The sequence below is a fragment of the Leucopleurus acutus genome (assembly GCF_964270905.1).
Source record: "Leucopleurus acutus genome assembly, chromosome: 2".
In the NCBI taxonomy this organism is placed as follows: domain Eukaryota; kingdom Metazoa; phylum Chordata; class Mammalia; order Artiodactyla; family Delphinidae; genus Leucopleurus; species Leucopleurus acutus.
The window spans coordinates 124,557,462-124,576,218 of NC_139143.1; the positions used below are offsets into that span (position 1 = coordinate 124,557,462).

Below are 18,757 nucleotides of genomic sequence, written 5' to 3' on the forward strand. Positions count from 1 at the left end.
TATTTTAAATCTTTACACTAAAAATGTTTCCGTGTTTCAACCTGAACGATCCGTATCTATGTAATCAACTCATATGTAGTAACATGAAAGGAAAGCTATACACGATGCACCAGGTGTTCTGGGGAGGGCGCTGGTGAGGAGAGAGGTAAATTTTAGTTGAAAGTGGAAAACAGCATCTTGTACTTTATAGCCATTTAATTCTCGACACTTGGCTTTTCTGTTTGCTTGTTTTTTTCTCAGTCATTTTAGACACGATTCTAACCTGTAGGCTCTGTAGGCAGACAGAGTATCTTTATTCTACACTCTGGAACCCTCAGTCCCCATAAGGTGCGGCCTCAGTGCTGGAAACCAAGGCCCTGTTGTTTGGATCCAAGTTTCCAGCCTACTTCTGGGCCCAGAGTTCTTTAGGGAAACGTGTTACTGAAAAAAAAAAAAAAAAAAAAAGCTGTGTCCCGGAATTGAGGTTGTAGGAAGGACCCCTGATAGGCAGTTCAGCAGGTTCCCTCGGGGCGCGGTACGCTCCACTGAACTCTGGAACGCATTGTCTTTGAGGGCGACACCCTGAACGCTGCCCGCGGGAAGGGGACAGAATCCCCCCGAGGGGTGCGCGGAGCGCAGCGGGCCGGCAGCCCCGAGGCCAGGGGTGAGGTCAGGGTGGCCTGGGGGCCGGGCCCGGACGTGGCCTGCAGACTCAGCGCTGGACGAGCGCACTCACACAAAAGAGGCCGGAAAGTGGCGGGAGGAAGCGGGCGCGTCACGGGGACCGCAGCCGGGAGCCTGGCGCGCCCGCCCCGCCGCGTCCCAGGTACACGGCCCGCTCGCCCCGCCGCTCCGCCACCGCCACCGCCACCGCCACGACCGCGGCGCCGCCAATGAGACTCCTTCCGCTCCTAGGTGAGTGCCCGCGCCCCGGTCGCCCGGCTGCCCCGGGCCAGCACCTGTAGGGAATAGGCTATTTCCAAGGTGGAACTCACGTGCCGAGTGCATTTGCCCAAGACTCCAGGGGGAATTGACACAGTCCTTCTCAGGATGTTTTTCTCTTTGGCCTTTCAACTTTGGAGTTCGATATTCAGTACCCAGGGACCAAGTCATCTTTTTATTCCTGCTGACAAAGTCCTCAAAGTCCCAGACTTTGACCTTTCTTCTGATCTTCCCCCAAGACATTTGGGAAATCCAAACCATTAACACTTGTGGGAGGTTTCCTGGCCTTTCAAGGGGACTGCTGGCCCAGACTTTGGGTTCCTTTAAAATACCATTTCGATGATACTGTGCGGAAAGAAAATAAATCACATCTTTGAAGCCGAATTAATTTTGGTTTAGACAGTATATACAGCCCTATGTGAGGCTAGGATTTAGAAATGAATGTTTAAGAATCTCTTGTTACCAGATGAGGACAATTTATCTCGGATGACTGTTTTCAGAGTAATGACTTGCATGATTCAAAACTGTCCATCCCAAGCGTGTTTGTCTTGAGAAGGCCTAGGACAACAATAAAAAAGGAACGTCCTACCCTTTTCCTTATCGTTTCCTAACAGCCCACATAATACCATTGCCAACTTTGTTTTCAAAAACTCTGAAATAAAGGCTTGTTCTCTCTTATGCTGCATGTTATTGGTCATGTTTGTCTGGTGTTCCATTTCTGGAAGATCGATCTTTGACCAGTATGTTGAGTTGATTTTTTTCCCCTCTAATGGGAGAAAATGTAAAAGAAACTTTATTCTGGAAAAGGCAGAATTTTAAAAGATAATTAGAACACAGAAAAAAACATAATTGCATTTGTCCTCCTGAATGGTATGATATGTTTCTCTTCATCTTAAAATAACACAGATTTGACTTTGAAAAGACACAAATACTCAGTTCACCTTGACTTCTTTCTGCACAGAATCATTCCCAGGGGAGGGATATTACTTTACAATCATGTAGCTACCTTTAAAAGTATCTCACCTCAAGGTGAAGGGTCCAGTGATGTAAGAATGCTGTTTTCTTTATAAAGCCAGGTTGCTTACTACATTTTAGCTTGGTTGAGGTTTACTTGATAAACACTGAGACTGAAGAAAAACGTTACATTTTTTACTCACTTGGTCATGTCCTGTTATTTACCTAAGTCCTCCTTTGGGAAATTCTCATAATGCATTTATCTAAATGGAAAGGAAGAAGGATAGTAATGTGTATGTCATCTAACTCAACAGTGGGAGAAGGTTTTTCTTTTTCTTTTTGAAAAGGTGTATTCTCTATTTTCTTTAGTGGGTTTTTCCACTTTGCTGAATTGTTGCTACACTCAGAATTGTACCAGGACACCTTGTCTCCCAAATGCAAAATGTGAAATACGGAATGGAGCTGAAGGCTGCTATTGCAACATTGGATTTTCAGGAAATGGTGTCACAATTTGTGAAGGTAGACAATCTTTATTACCTCTTTTGGAGTATATTGTAAGATTAAATTCTGATATGACTGCTTTTTTCTTATCGAGAAGTTAAGTTGTCTTACTTTATACTGTTTGGTTTCATGCTATTGATAAAACAGCTTAATTAATGAAACGATAAGTTTAAACTTCCCAGGTCAAAATTTATACTTGATTATGGACTTTTGATGACTCCATGCATATCTTATTTTGGGTAAAGATTGCCCTTGAACTTAAGCTGGAAAACTAGGTTCTGAGAGCAGAGTCAATACCTTCAGGAACAGAAGAACAGAGAATTCATGAAGTCCAGGCTATATCCACATGTGTTACCCTCAGATACCTTCCTTAGTACTTGCCTATCTAAATTTGAGAATACCATTAAGAGATTCGAGGTTTTCTCCTGCATACCCTGGATATATACCCCGGAGAGAGAGAGAGAGAGAGAGAAAGAAAATTTTAAAATATATTCTTTTCTGAAAAAGTAGATCCCATTTATGGAACTTTAGGCTAGAGCCCAGAGCAAGAATGCCAGGAAAGTTCCTTCTAGGCTACAATTTAGCCCATTGACTTGATGAACAGAACACTATCCCATAATCAAATTTAAGTGATTTCTTGCCTGTGGTCTCCATCACCACCATGCCTCTTCTTTCCTCAAGCTTCACCCAATCTTTATTCTCTCTTTCATTTTTAGTAGAATCTAGTTTAACTAGGTCAATAGAACAACATTCTATGTAGGAGAGAGCGAGGAAAAAAAAAGTTCCAAGCTATGTAAATTAGTTTTAAAATATAATTAAATGGAAGCCTCAGACTCGAACTGTGTGGTATTACACTCCTAAATGTATTTAAGATAACATGGACTTTTTCTAATTAAGCCAGGATATTGTACATTGTTAATATTGCATGTGTTTGCTTATAGCATAAACAAGTTGCGTCTCGTGATTCAATTTGATAGGCTCTTAAAAAAGATTAAATATGCAGTATATAGTAAGACCAGACCTCATCACAATTAGTTTAATGCTTAAAAATGTGGAGCAAAGCTACAGTTGCTTAATGGTGCATTAGATCAGGCATTTCTGCTTGTACATACAGCCAGGATTTGTAATTTACTATTCTACAAGCACTACAAAATTCTTTCCATAAATAGTCTTAGATTTTTATTGTGTATTTAATTGAATGGCATTATGGCAAGTTGATAGTTGAGTGACCTTCAAAATATGGCATCAAACATATTAGTGTGCTTTTCCACTAATCATTACAAATTGTACCAGAGTACTTCATAAGCAGTGTTGCCTTTTTGTTATTTAGATACTTTTCAAGTGTCATGATTACCATCATTAACATCAATAATTTTTCACAATTTGGACCTTCAGCAGCCAAGCAGTTCATAATCATGTTTTTAATGATTTCTTTTAAAAACACCTCTTCCATTATCCAATGCAATTGTTTTTCCCCCTGCTGTTTAGTCAATAGTCAGCTGAAGGGCAGAAAATATTTTCTGTTGAAAATAAAAATATTTCAAGAGCTTTGGCCCTGAAATTTCTTTTCACACAGAACACAGTTTGTAATGGGAATTTTTTTTCTTTTCAAGTTCTTCTTAAATTCCCTTCTTATTTGAAGAATGGTACATATACACTTGTGTTAATATTCACAATCTGAGGTTTATAATATCCTCTTAAAACTGTTCAAACAGTGGTTTTCATCTTTTTCACATTTTATTAATCCACTGACAAATTTGGGACACTTTTTTCAGTAAATATATTTAATATGATTTTTGGAATCAAAACATTGTGTTTTCAACTGCTGACTCGTCTAGGTTATATTTTGGGTTTGAAGACTCTTGTTGGCTTTTTTCATCTCTAAGGAGATTCCCCATCTTTCCTTATCTTTCTCTAAGATTGTTAGTAGGTCTCTAAGAAATCACTGGACAGAATTTTTGTTACAGAAGATGCCTGCTTCTTGAGGAGTGAAAATTGTTGTTTTTTGGCATCATTAACATCATCTTCATCATCTTCATAAAATCTGGCTCCCTCCAAGGCATGCCAAATAAATGTCATGATAATAACCCAACCTTACTCAATGTATTCTGTTCCAAGAGCTAGTTTTGAACAAGTTATTTAGACTTTGGATTACGTGGTCCCACAGAAACAAGTTTTAATAGTAGTGAATTTATTTCACTTAATTATCTTTTTATTAAACAAGTATTTGTTGAGCACTTTCATCATCATCATTATCATTATCACGATCATCATCAGGATAGTTAAGCTGTATTGTTCACTTAGTCCAAGATATTAATTAGCACAACATCTTCCATCCGTTATTATTCCCATTTTATCTATAAGGAAATACAGTGTTAAGAAGGTAAGTGAAAATCTCAAGTGACACAACAAATAAGTAGTGGAGCCAAGATTTGAGCCCAAGTCTGTCTAATTCCAGTGCCTGTATTATTACTCACTGTGTTTGACCATAAGGCCTCTGCTTAACAGATACTGCTATGCCCTTGGGTTAAAATAATCAATAAGAATTGACCTTGATTTCTAATATATCTGAGGACAGTTACAGAACTATGTTAATAATTTGATACAATGTTATAAAAGAGGTAAGTTTGAGGTGTGCAGTCAACAGCAAGGAAGTTTTCCAAGTAGAGGTGACATTTATGCTCAGAATTGAGAATAAATAGATTTTATTAAGACAAACAAAGTGACAGAGAGAAGTCAGGCAAAAGGAATCAGCAGTAACAAAGGCCTAGAAGTTGAACATGTGTGTTTTTTTTTTTTAAGGAGCTCCAAGTATTTCATGCTGGATATATATCACAGGTATCTTAGTTGAGGGGTCAATGGCAATTAAGTCAAGATGTCAAAGGTATGGACTTTATTCTGTTAACAAAAGAAAGCCTTTGGCAGGTATTAAGTAGCTGAGTTACATGATAGATTGTATGTATTAGAAAGATAACCCCATTAGGTAGAGTAAGAACAGATTAGCAAGGGTCAACTCACAAAGACCATTTACCCAACCTGTAAAACCAATAGTACAGTTCATTATACTTTATGCTCCATCTACCCAATGTACTTTAATCTTCATATCAAGCAGTTGAAATAAAAACTACAGATGCTGTCTTTTACTTACAAACAGTATTATTACTGGTTATAACTAGCTTCTGTTGAACTCCACACTACAGCCTTTTGCATATGAGAGAAGCAGGACTCTGAAAGCTTAAGTGAGTTCCCCAGTGTCCCAGGCTAAAGTGATAAAGTTAGGACTCAAACCCTGGAATCTCAGCCTTCTCTAAATTACCAAAAATGTCAGCATATTACCAGTCACCTGACATAATTAGTTTAGTACAGATTTTTAAACCAAATTGGTGGAACAGTATCATTTTAATAGGAATGTATTTATTACCACTTTATTGAGGTATTAATGGGAATTTATTACATACTTATCTTTATGCTGACATGTAAGTGTATTTTAAGATAGGAGGTGAAAAAGTGTGGAGAAATTTGGGGGTACCTTTAAAGGCTTTTGAAATTGTTGATGATGTTTAACTATAAAATGTAGGTTATTTTAGTTCTTTAAACATATATTACTATTGCCGTTCCTTATGGCTCTCAGTACATTTTTGACTACCTTCTAGTGCACAGTAGTTACAAATATAGGAAGTTAAAGATCCCTCCTCCCCCAGGTAATTATGAAAGTGTTAAAAAAGGGAAGGAAGGTTAGAAGGGCTAAAAGAATCTTTGGCTACACCTAAAACACTATATTGCTTGAGTTGGAATAAACTGAGCTGTGAGAAGCAAGAAGCAGGAACCAGTGGAAGGATGCAGTGCATTGCATGTTTGGGTGTAAGGATGGGGGGTGGTGAGAAAATAGTCTCCCTACTCTCATATCAGCACACTAAGTGGGGCTGTTTTTTGGGAAGTTTCATGGAATGAGAATGGGTAGGAGGAAAACAACTGCCCCAGGTAAGGAGAGGAATGGGCAGGAAGGATGTAATTGACTACCAGTACGCGTGTATAAAAATCTTTTCAGAGCTTGAGACATGCCTATTATGCCTATTATGAACAACATCACAAGCACTTTACAGAAAATAATGAAGTCTTGGTGCCTGACTCAGGGAGACATACTGTATGATTAAAAAGTAGTTTTTCATTATTATCTAATAACCATACGTATGCTTGTAAAATTCAACTGGAAGAATATCATAATAAACTAGAGAGCAGTATGAGGCTGGTAAAGGTAAAGAGAACAGTGTCACAGTAGCTATCTAAAGAGCAGAATGTGAGAGAAATATTAATTAAAATAGTCCACTAGCATGAATCTGCCCAGGATAAAATAGAAGTGTTGAGGACATGTGATTGCTTCCATAACAATTTTTTCTCTAGTAATAAAGAGGATGATCATCAAAATGGGCAAACCAATAGTCATCAGAACAGACGCAAAGCATACAAAATGTGTATGTCATGAATATACACATCGTTAACACAATTAGATATACTATCTAAACTATGTCCTACAAGTAATAACTGTAGCTGTAAATATTTAACAAAATGATAATATCCGTAATAGAAATGTGAACAGAAAAAGAACTCTTATGTACTCTTCTTTGCATCACATCTCAATGATATTTCATATTTAATAATGATATATACATATAGTCAAAGCTATATAACATACATATACCTTTTCACTTTTATGAGGTATAGTCACATTCTGTATGTGAATGATTTTTCAGAACAAACATTCCAGAATAACAAACTAATTGGTATCACCCATTTCTCACTCAAGTAAATATCATTGTCTAAGATGGTTTAATTATGAAAATGATGCTACCAGTGCTTAAAATTTTATTAGAACTCTTACTTTATAATTTATATGTGTAATATAATAAATTAAATTTAAATAAATTATTTAAGTATATATATATATATATATATTTTTTTTCCTGTCCTCAATGACAATGAGATTTTGAGAGTGGATTTAATCTTCAGAAACAGCTAAGAGAAACTTTTAACCAAATCTGATGGGTGAAGTGGAAGATTAATTGCCAAAATGGTTTTAAGAAAATGGTGTGTGGTTATAAAGTAATATGAGATGAAATATTTTTCATGAGTAGCATGGAACAAAGATAGTTTTTTAAGTTTTGAAATGTTTTGATATTGCATATAATAGCGAGATCACTAGAATAAATGTACTGACTTTCAAGTTGTTAATTCTCATTGGGTTGCTTAAGTTCTGTTATTTGCTTAAAGATAGTTGTATTATTTTCACACATTCATTTCATAAGCATTATCTGTTCTTTATGAATCCAATTCCAAAGGGCATTGTTAATATCTCTAGCTCTAAAAGTAACAAAGATAAACCCAACACATTGTTGAACTAGATTCTAAGTGTATACCAGCTTACTTAGACATATTTTCATTAATACAAATATTTTATGAAATAAACCTTACAGTGTAAGACAAAAATGTCATAAAATGTATCAGTGCATTTTGGCGAACATGTCAAGCATTTTCTTATATGATAAACATCATCATTACCTTTTTAAAACATCATCATTACCTTTACTTATTTCAACAATTGGAATATTCATTTTGGCCCTGTCATTTTTGAAACCTATTCTAGCTTTGAAAACTTAGAATATGGTACCCTTAATAATTTAGCATACCAACATTTTATTTCTGTTACCAAAAAAGATGGTCCATCAGTTTAGTTCTGTCATGATCTGGCAAATTAAATAGTCTGGTTACCAAAGTTAGTCTATTTATTGAGTGAGACAGTTGGAACAAAAACAAGGAAAGTTAAAGTTTATAATCATCTTTAAATTATACTGATATTTAACTTCTGTGGAGTTACATACCCAGAAGATAGAGTGCATCAAAACTGCCTGGATCAGGTCCCTCTAGAAAAGTGATTTTTCACAACAGCTTCTAAATCATTTTTGTCTTAAGGCTGCAAATGGGTATCTTTTGAATATTTGTTTTCATTTCTCATCTGGCATCATCAGCTCTCCTAGTAGTTCATCTGCAACTTTTCTTATCCTTTTACATTTATTACATTTTGTGGTATTGAAACTTAGGAGTACAGAATTGAGTAGCAGCCAGGGCTAGCATTTTCTTTAATTTTTCCCTTTCTCTCTCTCTTTTTCTCTCTGCCTCCCTCTCTATGTCTTTTTCTCTTTTCTTCTTGTTCCAGTCCATAGAAGGAGGTGTCTTCTGGTTTTTAAGGAATATTTAAGGAATATTTGAAGATTTAGAAATCTATGTCTCAATAACATTACATCCACATCTTCCTTCATATGTAATATGTTACTAAAAACCCTTGAGGAAGCAAAATTTCTTTTGTAAAACAAGTGTATTTTTACATACTCCAGAGGAATTTCCTAGGAAAATGAATACTAATACAAACTTGAAAAAGTATGAACTCTAACATGCTTTTAGATAGCTGTGTATCAAATTTTTTTAAAGTGAGGTACATATTTCCTTGGGCCTTCTTGTACTGAATGGAAACTGTAACCTGTTTAAAAACTGATAGTCTAAATTAACCCAAGGCTTACATTCCAGGATGCATGATTTCTGTGAACTTCATCCAAATAAACAAAATACCTTTGTCAATTTCAGAAATTCTTTTCCTTGTAACTAGAAATATGACCTCTTTCGTCTGTTGACAAGAAGGGTTACACAATAGAGAGAACAAACTCAAGCACAATAATTAAGTAGAACCTCCTCAAAAAATCTACTCTATAAGATTACAAATTCTTTTACCATATAAAAAGAGAAAAATAAAAGAATAAACCATTATAGAAACCATCTTTAAGCTAGTATTTTATTTTTAAAAAGAAAAAGAAAAAAGAACTTGTGTCATTTGAGTTTTGCTGATCAGCTCCACAGTTTTAAAACTAAAAACTTCTCCATATCTCCTCCCTCTATTTGTATAGCTGATTCACTTTGTTATAAAGCAGAAACTAACACACCATTGTAAAGCAATTATAGTCCAATAACAATGTTAAAAAACTAAAAACTAAAAACTTCTCTTATCTAACTTGACAAGGTCATTTTTTGCAGACTAAGTTTCAGGAATCATTTTTCTAAGTCATCCTGTTTCATGTTTATTTCACTGGACAGATATGACAATGAATGAGGTACAAACTAAGAAGTATCCTGAGTTCTTAAAGAAAAGTTTAATATGAATATATGATTTTGGATTTTCCCAACTAATCTATAATGAAACGTGAAAATGTTTCTTCATGTAGAAGTCTCATTTATTTTTGATTACTTTTTAATCAGTATTATCTACATGGATTCATTGCATATTTAGAATCAGAAAAGTAATATCAGATAACTAATGGCACAGAGAATTAAACAGAAATAGTAAAAATCAACACAGAACTTCTGAGTTCTAATATCAATAATCAAAAATACTTACTCAAATTTCTGTGTTAAATCAATCCTAGATAAGACTTACTATCTGATTTGACATTATCAGAGTGATGGGTTTTTTTTTTCAAGTGAAGACTATCAATTTGTTTTTACTGTAGGCTAAAATGTTGATTCATCATATATATATATATTTATATATATATACGTCATATAATATGTGTTGCTGATGATAAAGCATCAATAGCAATACAATTGGATATCATTTTTCTAGCATTAGTTTTCATTTTTTGCATGCAAAGTGAACATGGCAGTTGTACCATCTTATATTTTATGTTCAGTCATATCTTTAGGAACTGCTAGGAAATTTAAATTAAGTGAAAATTGTGCTCTAAATGTGGAATTTTCAGACATTTTAAACCTCTGTTGCTTTTCAAGAAAATATTGGCATAAAGAAGAACAAAGGAATTTGGAGATAGCACCTTTAACACTGTAAAGTGACTCAATGAGTCTCAATTCTTTCGCTTTGCTTATTAAAATTCTATTATTTTGTCAATATTTTAAGATTGCTAACTTCATTTTGCAAAATGGATGATATTTCTTTTGTTGTTGGAATGTCAATTTTCTACAGTCCCCGTTTTAATAGGGCATTAGCATACTTCATAGCCAACTCCCAGTTATTTTGGAAGCAAATTAACCAGTCTTCTGATTATTCATTTTTGCATTATTTCTCTTCATCCTTACTTAGTCTCTGTAATGCTTAAATAAGGAACTTCAGATTTACAGCTTATTCACAAAAAAAGAATAATAATATTGATATTAACTTGAGTGCTTTCTCTGAGCTACCATCTATTCTAAGCACTTTACATGAATTTGTAAATTTAATCCTCATAACAACTCTGAAGTAAAAGCTAGTATTATTCTCAATTTATAGGTTAAATAATTTTCCCAGAGAAAGTACCTTCAAACAGTCTTCTCATATGATCCTCAAACTACTATGTGAATTAAGTCTGCAAATAATGAAATTGAATCTCATTAAGAAAAAAATGAATTATTTTGGTTCTACCCCTCCTACCTCAATTCTGCTTTTTTTGTGCTACATTATCAAAACAACTGATAAAAAGAAAAAAAAAATGTGTGGTGTGTATATTTATGATACCTTAGGAATAAGTACAGAGAAGTTAAAACTATTTACAAGTTTTAATAGCTTGATGAAAATCATAGGCCAGGAACAATTGTTTAACTCCTGCTTATCTATCTCTTTCAAGCCCAGTGAATTGAAAATAAAATCAGTGAAATCAAAGGAGGCTCATGAGAAGTCTACAAATTAAGAGTGAACTTCTCAAAATAGAATCCAGCGCTACAAATGGGGGTAGTTCAATGTACACAGAGAAGGCTTCAGTGAAGATGGTGTCTTTTCCCTGTGGTGGTCATATTCTTTACCCTTCCCAGAAACGGAGTGGAAATCTAAGTGATTGGTTGAGACATTATTTTCCTAAAACTGTACAGATTGGTCTCCCTATTTCCCATTGGTGTTTGCTCCCAAATAAAGCCAAGAAAATACTCTCAAAGGAAACTTTGTCATCTGTCTGTCATCACTTAAGGTGCAAATTAATACCACCTTTCTGCCCACTCCCTATCTATGCTACCTGGAATAATGCCTGAAACTTGCCCCACCCACATATGCAGCAAACCCAGAACTCTTGCACTAAAGAGGTTGTAATTGTCAGGCAAAACCTGGGTCATGGTACCTGTGATAATCAACATTGTTCTTTAGTTATAAACATAAGGGTCTTTTAAGGATAACCAGTCATTGGAGAAAAGCCAAAAACACAAAGATGAATAAATAGAACTGGCCTGAAAAAGTTACTTTCTAGGGAGAGAAAGTTTGAAGGAAAAACTCTAGTTGATACCCTCAAAGAGATTCTCAAAAATTTTGCATCCTAACAAACAAAACAAATAGAATAGGCTTCTGTGTGTGAAAGAGCTATTATACCAGAAAAAATACTTTCTTCTTTGGTATATCCCATAACCTTTGTGCTACTCAATTCCTTGTACCTCTTTTATCCTTTTATTCATCTCCTTTTGTAGAAATCCATCAAGACAATAAACTGGTAAAATTGTCAGTAATGCAAGCAATTCTTAAAAATCACCAGAAGATTGAGACTAAAGTCTCTATTCCTGGGTTTTCTCTCCTATGAAAATGATCACACACCGAACAGGGAAACTACAAATTTCAAATTTTCTTACACATCAGTAGGAGATACCCCTGGACTGCATAAGTCAGGATATTCTTAAGTTCATCAGCTGAGCACAATCCCCCTTTTTATAATAACCCAATTTCACCCCCTTGTGATCTTTTCCATTATCTCTGCCTACAACTCTCCCAGATTCCTCCCCTAGTTTATCTCAAAGGTAAAACAGGGTAGTCAATGTGTCTTTTGACCCTAATTCCATGATTTGCTGGTAATTTTTCACATTATAATGTCACTAATATGGGGATAGAGCCCATACTTGGTACCCAGGAATAGTGCATTGTTGTTGAAGAACCTCTGCTCCATTTGATTGAACTCAAACTTTGTTTTTGACTTACTTATAAATTCTGTGGTTATAATATTGTAATTATCTGCAATTTCCAACCTATGTTGTTTGTTTTCCCTGAGTAATTTCCTGAATTCACTGGCTAATACTCTTGAGAGTTCATACAAAAAGATCTATTTTTCTCCTCCAATAAAATATATTTATCTTCTGATCTATGTTACTCCCAAATTGAGGCAATAACGTGCAATAAAGCAGCAGAAAAATAATACCCAGAGACTGCAGAACTAAAAGGCAAAGATGGAAAATACGAGAGCAACATGGAGAACCTAATATTCATCTAATAGAAGTCTTATTAAAGTAGGATCAGACAAGATTTAGCAAAGGAAATAACAAAAGATATAAGACAATTTCCCATAGCTTAAGAAACACCTGAGTCTTCAGTTAAAAGAGCCCTCTAATATTCAACTGTCTTTTGCATAATATGTTTGTGCCTTGCTTCTCAGCTTATGTTTAAGGAATACCTATTGATATCATGCAATAAAAGAAGAGTATAGTTTACTTCATAACCTGTCATTTTTATTTATACATTCAAAATGTTTATTACCTTTGTGTACCTAAATAATAGAATATATAGACTTCTTCATTCCTGTAGCATAGGTGAAAACCTTCTCAAATCATGGGGACAGAGTGAGAAAAAGTACTTTTCAAGACGACAGTTGAGTGACTCTTACCATCAGGAGAGTGAATAGATGCGAAGCAGCCAAAAATCAACAATGACCACTACAAGAAGAGTTTCTGTCAATCCTCTGGGCCTCCATGTCTACATTCATCTACTTTCATTTAACCCTTTTCTGAGACTAATTCTAGTTTAAGAAAGGAGGGGTATATTTTAGAAATACTGTGATATTACCCCATCATCTAAAAAAATAAAATAATTACTACACCAAAGTCTTATCTTCCAGGTGCCCATTATTGGATCCCTTTCTTATATCCTTGTATCTCAATAACTGGGAGCAGCCCTGTAATTTGAATCCTCCTAGTATGCCATGCCCGAGTAATTAAATTCTCTGGTATCTGATAATAAATTCTCATATGACTGTGATGAGGTCTCCAAGCTTGTTATGTATATTCTAGTCCTGTTCAGCTGGGACTGTTATGGTAATGGTTATTAATGTCTCTCTCAGCTTTAAAATTCTTTGATTCTGTTACTGTGAGACTTTTATTTGGACTGTAGTCAATATACAGTTCATCTACTTTTTGGGTAACTAATGGATTTTCGGCTCAATTTAAAACATGAAAATGAAACAGATATGGATTTTGGTCTCTTGCCTCTAAACTCAGTGCACTTTCCACTCTACTACCCTTCTTTTTACTGTGATCTCTGGTGCTGGCATGACCAATGCAGGTGAGTCTTTCATCTACTGCTTGTGCTACCTTCTCCCTATTCATGGCCATAACACCATCATGATATTCTTTTCTGCTGAACCAGGATGTGACCTCAAAGTTCTTCTCCAGGCAGGTGTTACAAATTAGTAGAGGCAGGCACATAAATAAAACTTATTTTCCATTATTTCCATTATTGTTTTCTCTGGTGATTTCCTCCTTTGAAAGGAACTTCTGGATGAATCTTCAGTGAAGCCCCTGTATTAGAGTGCTAAAAAGTAAGGTATTACATAGAAAATGATCAGCAGGAGAAGTGCTATATCAGAGTCACCTGAATCATAAAAAAAGAAACAAGAAGGCTATAAACCTTGATTTTTATATTTGCTCCCCTCTGGGAAAGGTTTAGTCTCTGTTGTATGCAGTTGAGAGAACCCCTTTTGAATAAAATGGTACACATATTCGTTATGTGGGGAGGAGGGTTATGATTCATGTGATTTTATAAGTACCATTTAATGAACAATCTGGAACAAAATGCTACAAAATAGAACTTGTCCTTGTGTTGCAATTTCAAAAGAACATTGACGATTGTTTATTTTTAACTGTGATGAGCCAGGGATGTTGAGAGTGGACTTGATCAGAGGGGCAGTCTTCTCAGCTGGAAACCTGTAGCTAAATTTCTCCATTCTGAGGATTTCATATAGTTCCAGGCATCAAAATACTTTGTGTCAGACAATAAATGGGACAGGATAACCAGCTGTGTGTGTGCTCAGGAAATAAATCAGGCACTTTCAATGTTGGAAAAATTATAAACTGAGATTCATTGTCTAAAGCTCAATACACATGTCACTTTCTTTGCAAGGCCTTTCTTATTTCTATATTTTAAGAATAATTGTTTGCTTTTTCATCTTCTTCTCATAATTCATTTTTTATTTTTGCATCAATTCATGATATTGGAATAAGTGTTGATGGAGTTTGCCTGCTTTTTTTTTTTTTAACATCCTTATTGGAGTATAATTGCTTTACAATGTTGTGTTAGTTTCCTCTGTATAACAAAGTGAATCAGCTATATGCATATGTCTATCCCCATATCCCTTCCTTCTTGTGCCTCCCTCTCACCCTCCTTATCCCACCCTCTAGGTGGTCGCAAAGCACTGAGCTGATCTCCCTGTGCTACGCAGCTGCTTCCCACTAGCTATCGATTTTACATTTGGTAGTGTATATATGTCCATGACACTCTCTCACTTCATCCCAGCTTGCCCTTCCCCCTCCCCGTGTCCTCAAGGACAGGAATAAAGACACAGACATAGAGAATGCCTGCTTTTTAATAGTGCCTGGGGAATCCCAACAGTGACTGCTGTTTGAGGAGAGTAACTAATTCTTATTCTTGAGTGGATCCTTGGAAACTACCAAAATTCCTTGGATCCAATCTGTAAAATACTATGGATTGTTTTTGAGTGGTTACTCTGATTGGTTGGTGCCCCATTCTTATTGTTCCTTGCCTATGCTGAATTTATTAAGACATTGTGGGTGGTATTCCTGCTTGCATGAATCAGCACTTAGATTTGCTTGAATTCTATACATTGTAAGAGACCCATATAGCAAGATTACATTAGGTATAATCCCATCCCAAATATTTTGCTGTAAATAAAGACTATCCGTTATAGCCAGATAGAAAATGTGCATGAATGATCAGTTTGCTTAATAAACTTCACATTGGTTTTCTCCAAACTGTCTTTCCCTATTTCATTTTGAGTGATCAACTGTGCAAGACTGAATTTCCATTAACTTATCTATTGCTCTTTTGAACATTTTCCTGAATTAGGAAGCAGTATGTCCTAAAGCAGGGACATTTGCAATATTGGCACTAATACCTTGTGATGACCTCCTGTTTTTGAAGCACCCTGGTCCTAATCTTCAGAGTCCCAGGAGTCACATTGACTATGGTATTTTTTTTCTGCATCTGATGTGTCACATATGCTGTTTTCATAGAAATCCTAGTAATTGTGAAATTATTAGCACTTAGAAAAATGATATTTTCATTTCTAAGCATATTAGTACTTTGTTCTTTCTTTAATTTCAAAACAGAATTTTATTCTGTGTTGTTGAAAATATCTGTCTCACATTTATCACTCTTTCCCATGAACTAATCTTTTTAAATACAACATTACATGAAGCTGTATTTATTCTTCAGTTACCTACTTAAGGTGAAGTTTTATCTTTTTTTGCATTAGTATGTACAAAGTGAAGGACAAATTTTATTTTGTTTTTTATCAAACTCTAAATTTGATTAAATAGAATAAATTATCACATGAATGAATTGGGAAGAAAAAAATATTCTTAATCTCTGTAACTTTAAATTACTTCATTAGAATTTTAATACCTCCAATATATAAAGATTATGAAGAAAATATTGTCTTCATCTACAAAAATGTTGTGTTTAATTTTAAAAAATGTGTTGTAGCCCTTCCTAAGAGTTATTCACTTCCTTGATTTAGGAAACATTCTTTTCATGCTCTCTAGCAGTGCTGAAATCAACTAAAAGAGTATATGTTTAGGAGGATGTGGGAAAAATGTTTTGAAAAACTCTGATGTATTATCTCAGATAATTTCTTCTTGTCTTCTTGAGATATGATTTTATATCCCATATTTTACCAACCATCAAACTGGTGCCAAGAATCTGAATTAATAATTAATCGATTTTTTAATTTGTTGGTCAGCTGTATGAGATAATACCACTATGTAGTGTACATTATACAGCATCTGTATAAATGTATCAAGCATTTGGAACGTTAAAAAACAGAACAGATCATATTTGTCTGCCTTGAAAGTTGTGATTTTCTGGATATTAAAAAATTAAGGCAGTATTACTGATACATTTCAGCTGCTTTAACTATTTTGGTCCATTGCCATTGAGGGAAAAGGTACCAGGACTTAAATTACTGTAGTCTCATGTGTAGTTGTGGGTAGAGTGAGAATAAGGATTTTAGGAGGAAAAAACATTCTGTTTAAAGAAATTGGAATATAGAGAAAGAACTCCAGCACCTGAATAATAGACGATGGTATTTTATATTCAAGTCAAAGAGTTTTCATTAAGAATGAGATTATTTTGAGTGTCATTGGCCTGAAAAGCTCGATTCCTGCCAAGTCCCTTTAAATGGAATTTACTGCACGGTAATGGTATTTCCCGTATTAACGTGATTTTTCCCGCAATGTTATGTTCTGATAATTTATATTACCAAGAAATCTGGATTAATATACAGTATCAGAGATTCTCTTTATAACTGTTTAAAAGTTCCCAAACAAATTGCTAGAAGATAGAATGCCAGACTGTTCAAAGCCTGTACTTATTTTAAGGAGTAAATTAATACTTTGGTTCTTCATTTGCCATGGAAAAAGATAAAGACATTCTCTAGGAAGATTAGAATCCAGCCAAACATTGTAGGCTATATATAGCATACAAAGCCTTGTGCCATTTGTGAAAATGCTATCAGGGGGAAAACCCAATGAGTGAGTTTCTGTACTGTATGTTTTAGGGACACAGATTTAATTTAGAGATTATGGTTTGAAAATAAAATTTACTGTAAGAATGTTTTTAGCTGATAAGAAATTGATTTTGTGACCTTGTTACGCATTAATTGAAATATCTGGCAATATGCCTTGACAAGGTTTAAGGAACCATACACACTTGGAACCATATCATTCCTTCATGTTGAACTTGCTAGTTAATCACTTTGTTACCATTATGGGGAAGGAAACTACCTTTTGTGTGGGGTCTGAATAATCTTCTATGGCGTAACAAGTGGTTTTTATGTAATTGACATTATATTTAGTTGTTTCACTATATTGAAGGTGCAGTCATTTAAGAGTGTTATCCTTATAGATTAACGTGGTATTTTGTATTTTCTAATACTTTAAAGGTTATATTTATAAAATCAAAAATAAGAATGTGTGCACATGAGCACAGACATAAAAATTATTTGTTATTTAAATTATTCAGTGAATTTTAGAATGTAGTTTTTAAGAACTTACAGTAGAATGAAGGTAGTCAGGTTATCAGTGTTCTACATGTCTTACATGCTAGCTTATTTAACAGGTGTTAACTCAGGATATATTTACAGAGGAAAAAATGAATTGCAGAGGAGAGTTCAAACAAATTGTGAAATTTGTAAAGTCTTACCAAAGAACACCAATATATATATATTTTTTCCTTGAGATTCTTTGGGTTGACTCACCAAGTCAGTTATATATGCAATAATTACGCAGAAAAGTGGGCATCTCCACTTTATTTCTCTTTTGTGGATATAACCTCAGAACTAAAATTTGGGTCATGTTTCTTTAGTGATATCATGCTGTTAGCCCTCTGCAGATCAAGAACACATACTGAGTCTTAAAGAATTTGTAATTAAAAATGTCACTGGAGTCATGTTTAACATTTAAGTGGGAAGAAATGTGCTGTTTTTTGTACATTTTTGATAATTAAAGTTGACTTGTGCAGACAACTAAATCAATTTTGACGAGACTGAACAGAAGTTGAGGTGGTCCTGACACTTGCTTGATAGTTTTGTATTTGTGGAAAAATTTTGATATTTTGAAGTAAGAGAGTTCTATATCCTTTGTGTCAGAAAGGTTCTTATGCTAGGTTTCCTGGTGCCGTATGGAGGATCTGTTCTGAAGATAATTTCTGGACCTTTATAAACACAGACATCTATTGAGAATACTAAAAATAGTACAACAAATCTCTGTTGTATATGCAATGCAGGAAAGCAAGCAGATGCTTGATTATAGTGTTGTGTTTGTTCAACGAATGTTATGTTCCCTGCAGCAGTTTCATAATGGAATACTATGTGGAGAAGACTGTTTTTTAAAATATGTTTTGGACTTTGAATTTCAGTTTATTAGTAGACAAATATGTCAGAAAATTTTCAATAGAGGCAGTAATTGTTGTTTTATAGTCAATCTCTTTATACTTATCCTTTTAAACAATCAGATGGTTGCTTTAAGAATAAAGAAGTATGAAGTTAATATGAATTTAAGCAAGGTTTTAGATTATAACCCATAATACACT

The 18,757-nt window shown here is 34.7% G+C and overlaps 1 protein-coding gene across 3 annotated transcripts in view; it reads left to right on the forward strand.

Moving 5' to 3' along the window:
• Nucleotides 1–653: 653 nt before the first annotated feature.
• The window catches only part of ADGRL4 (adhesion G protein-coupled receptor L4), a 126,143-nt gene continuing 108,039 nt past the window's right edge, over nt 654–18,757 (forward strand). For 2 of the 3 annotated variants that reach the window (XM_082833983.1, XM_082833984.1), the window contains exons 1-2: nt 750–894; nt 2,245–2,394. In XM_082833983.1, the coding sequence (XP_082690109.1) occupies nt 873–894; nt 2,245–2,394 (172 nt within the window). In that variant the 5' untranslated portion in view covers nt 750–872. Of the gene's footprint in view, nt 895–2,244; nt 2,395–18,757 lie in introns of all 3 variants that reach the window. The other variant, XM_082833985.1, reaches the window with a different exon arrangement.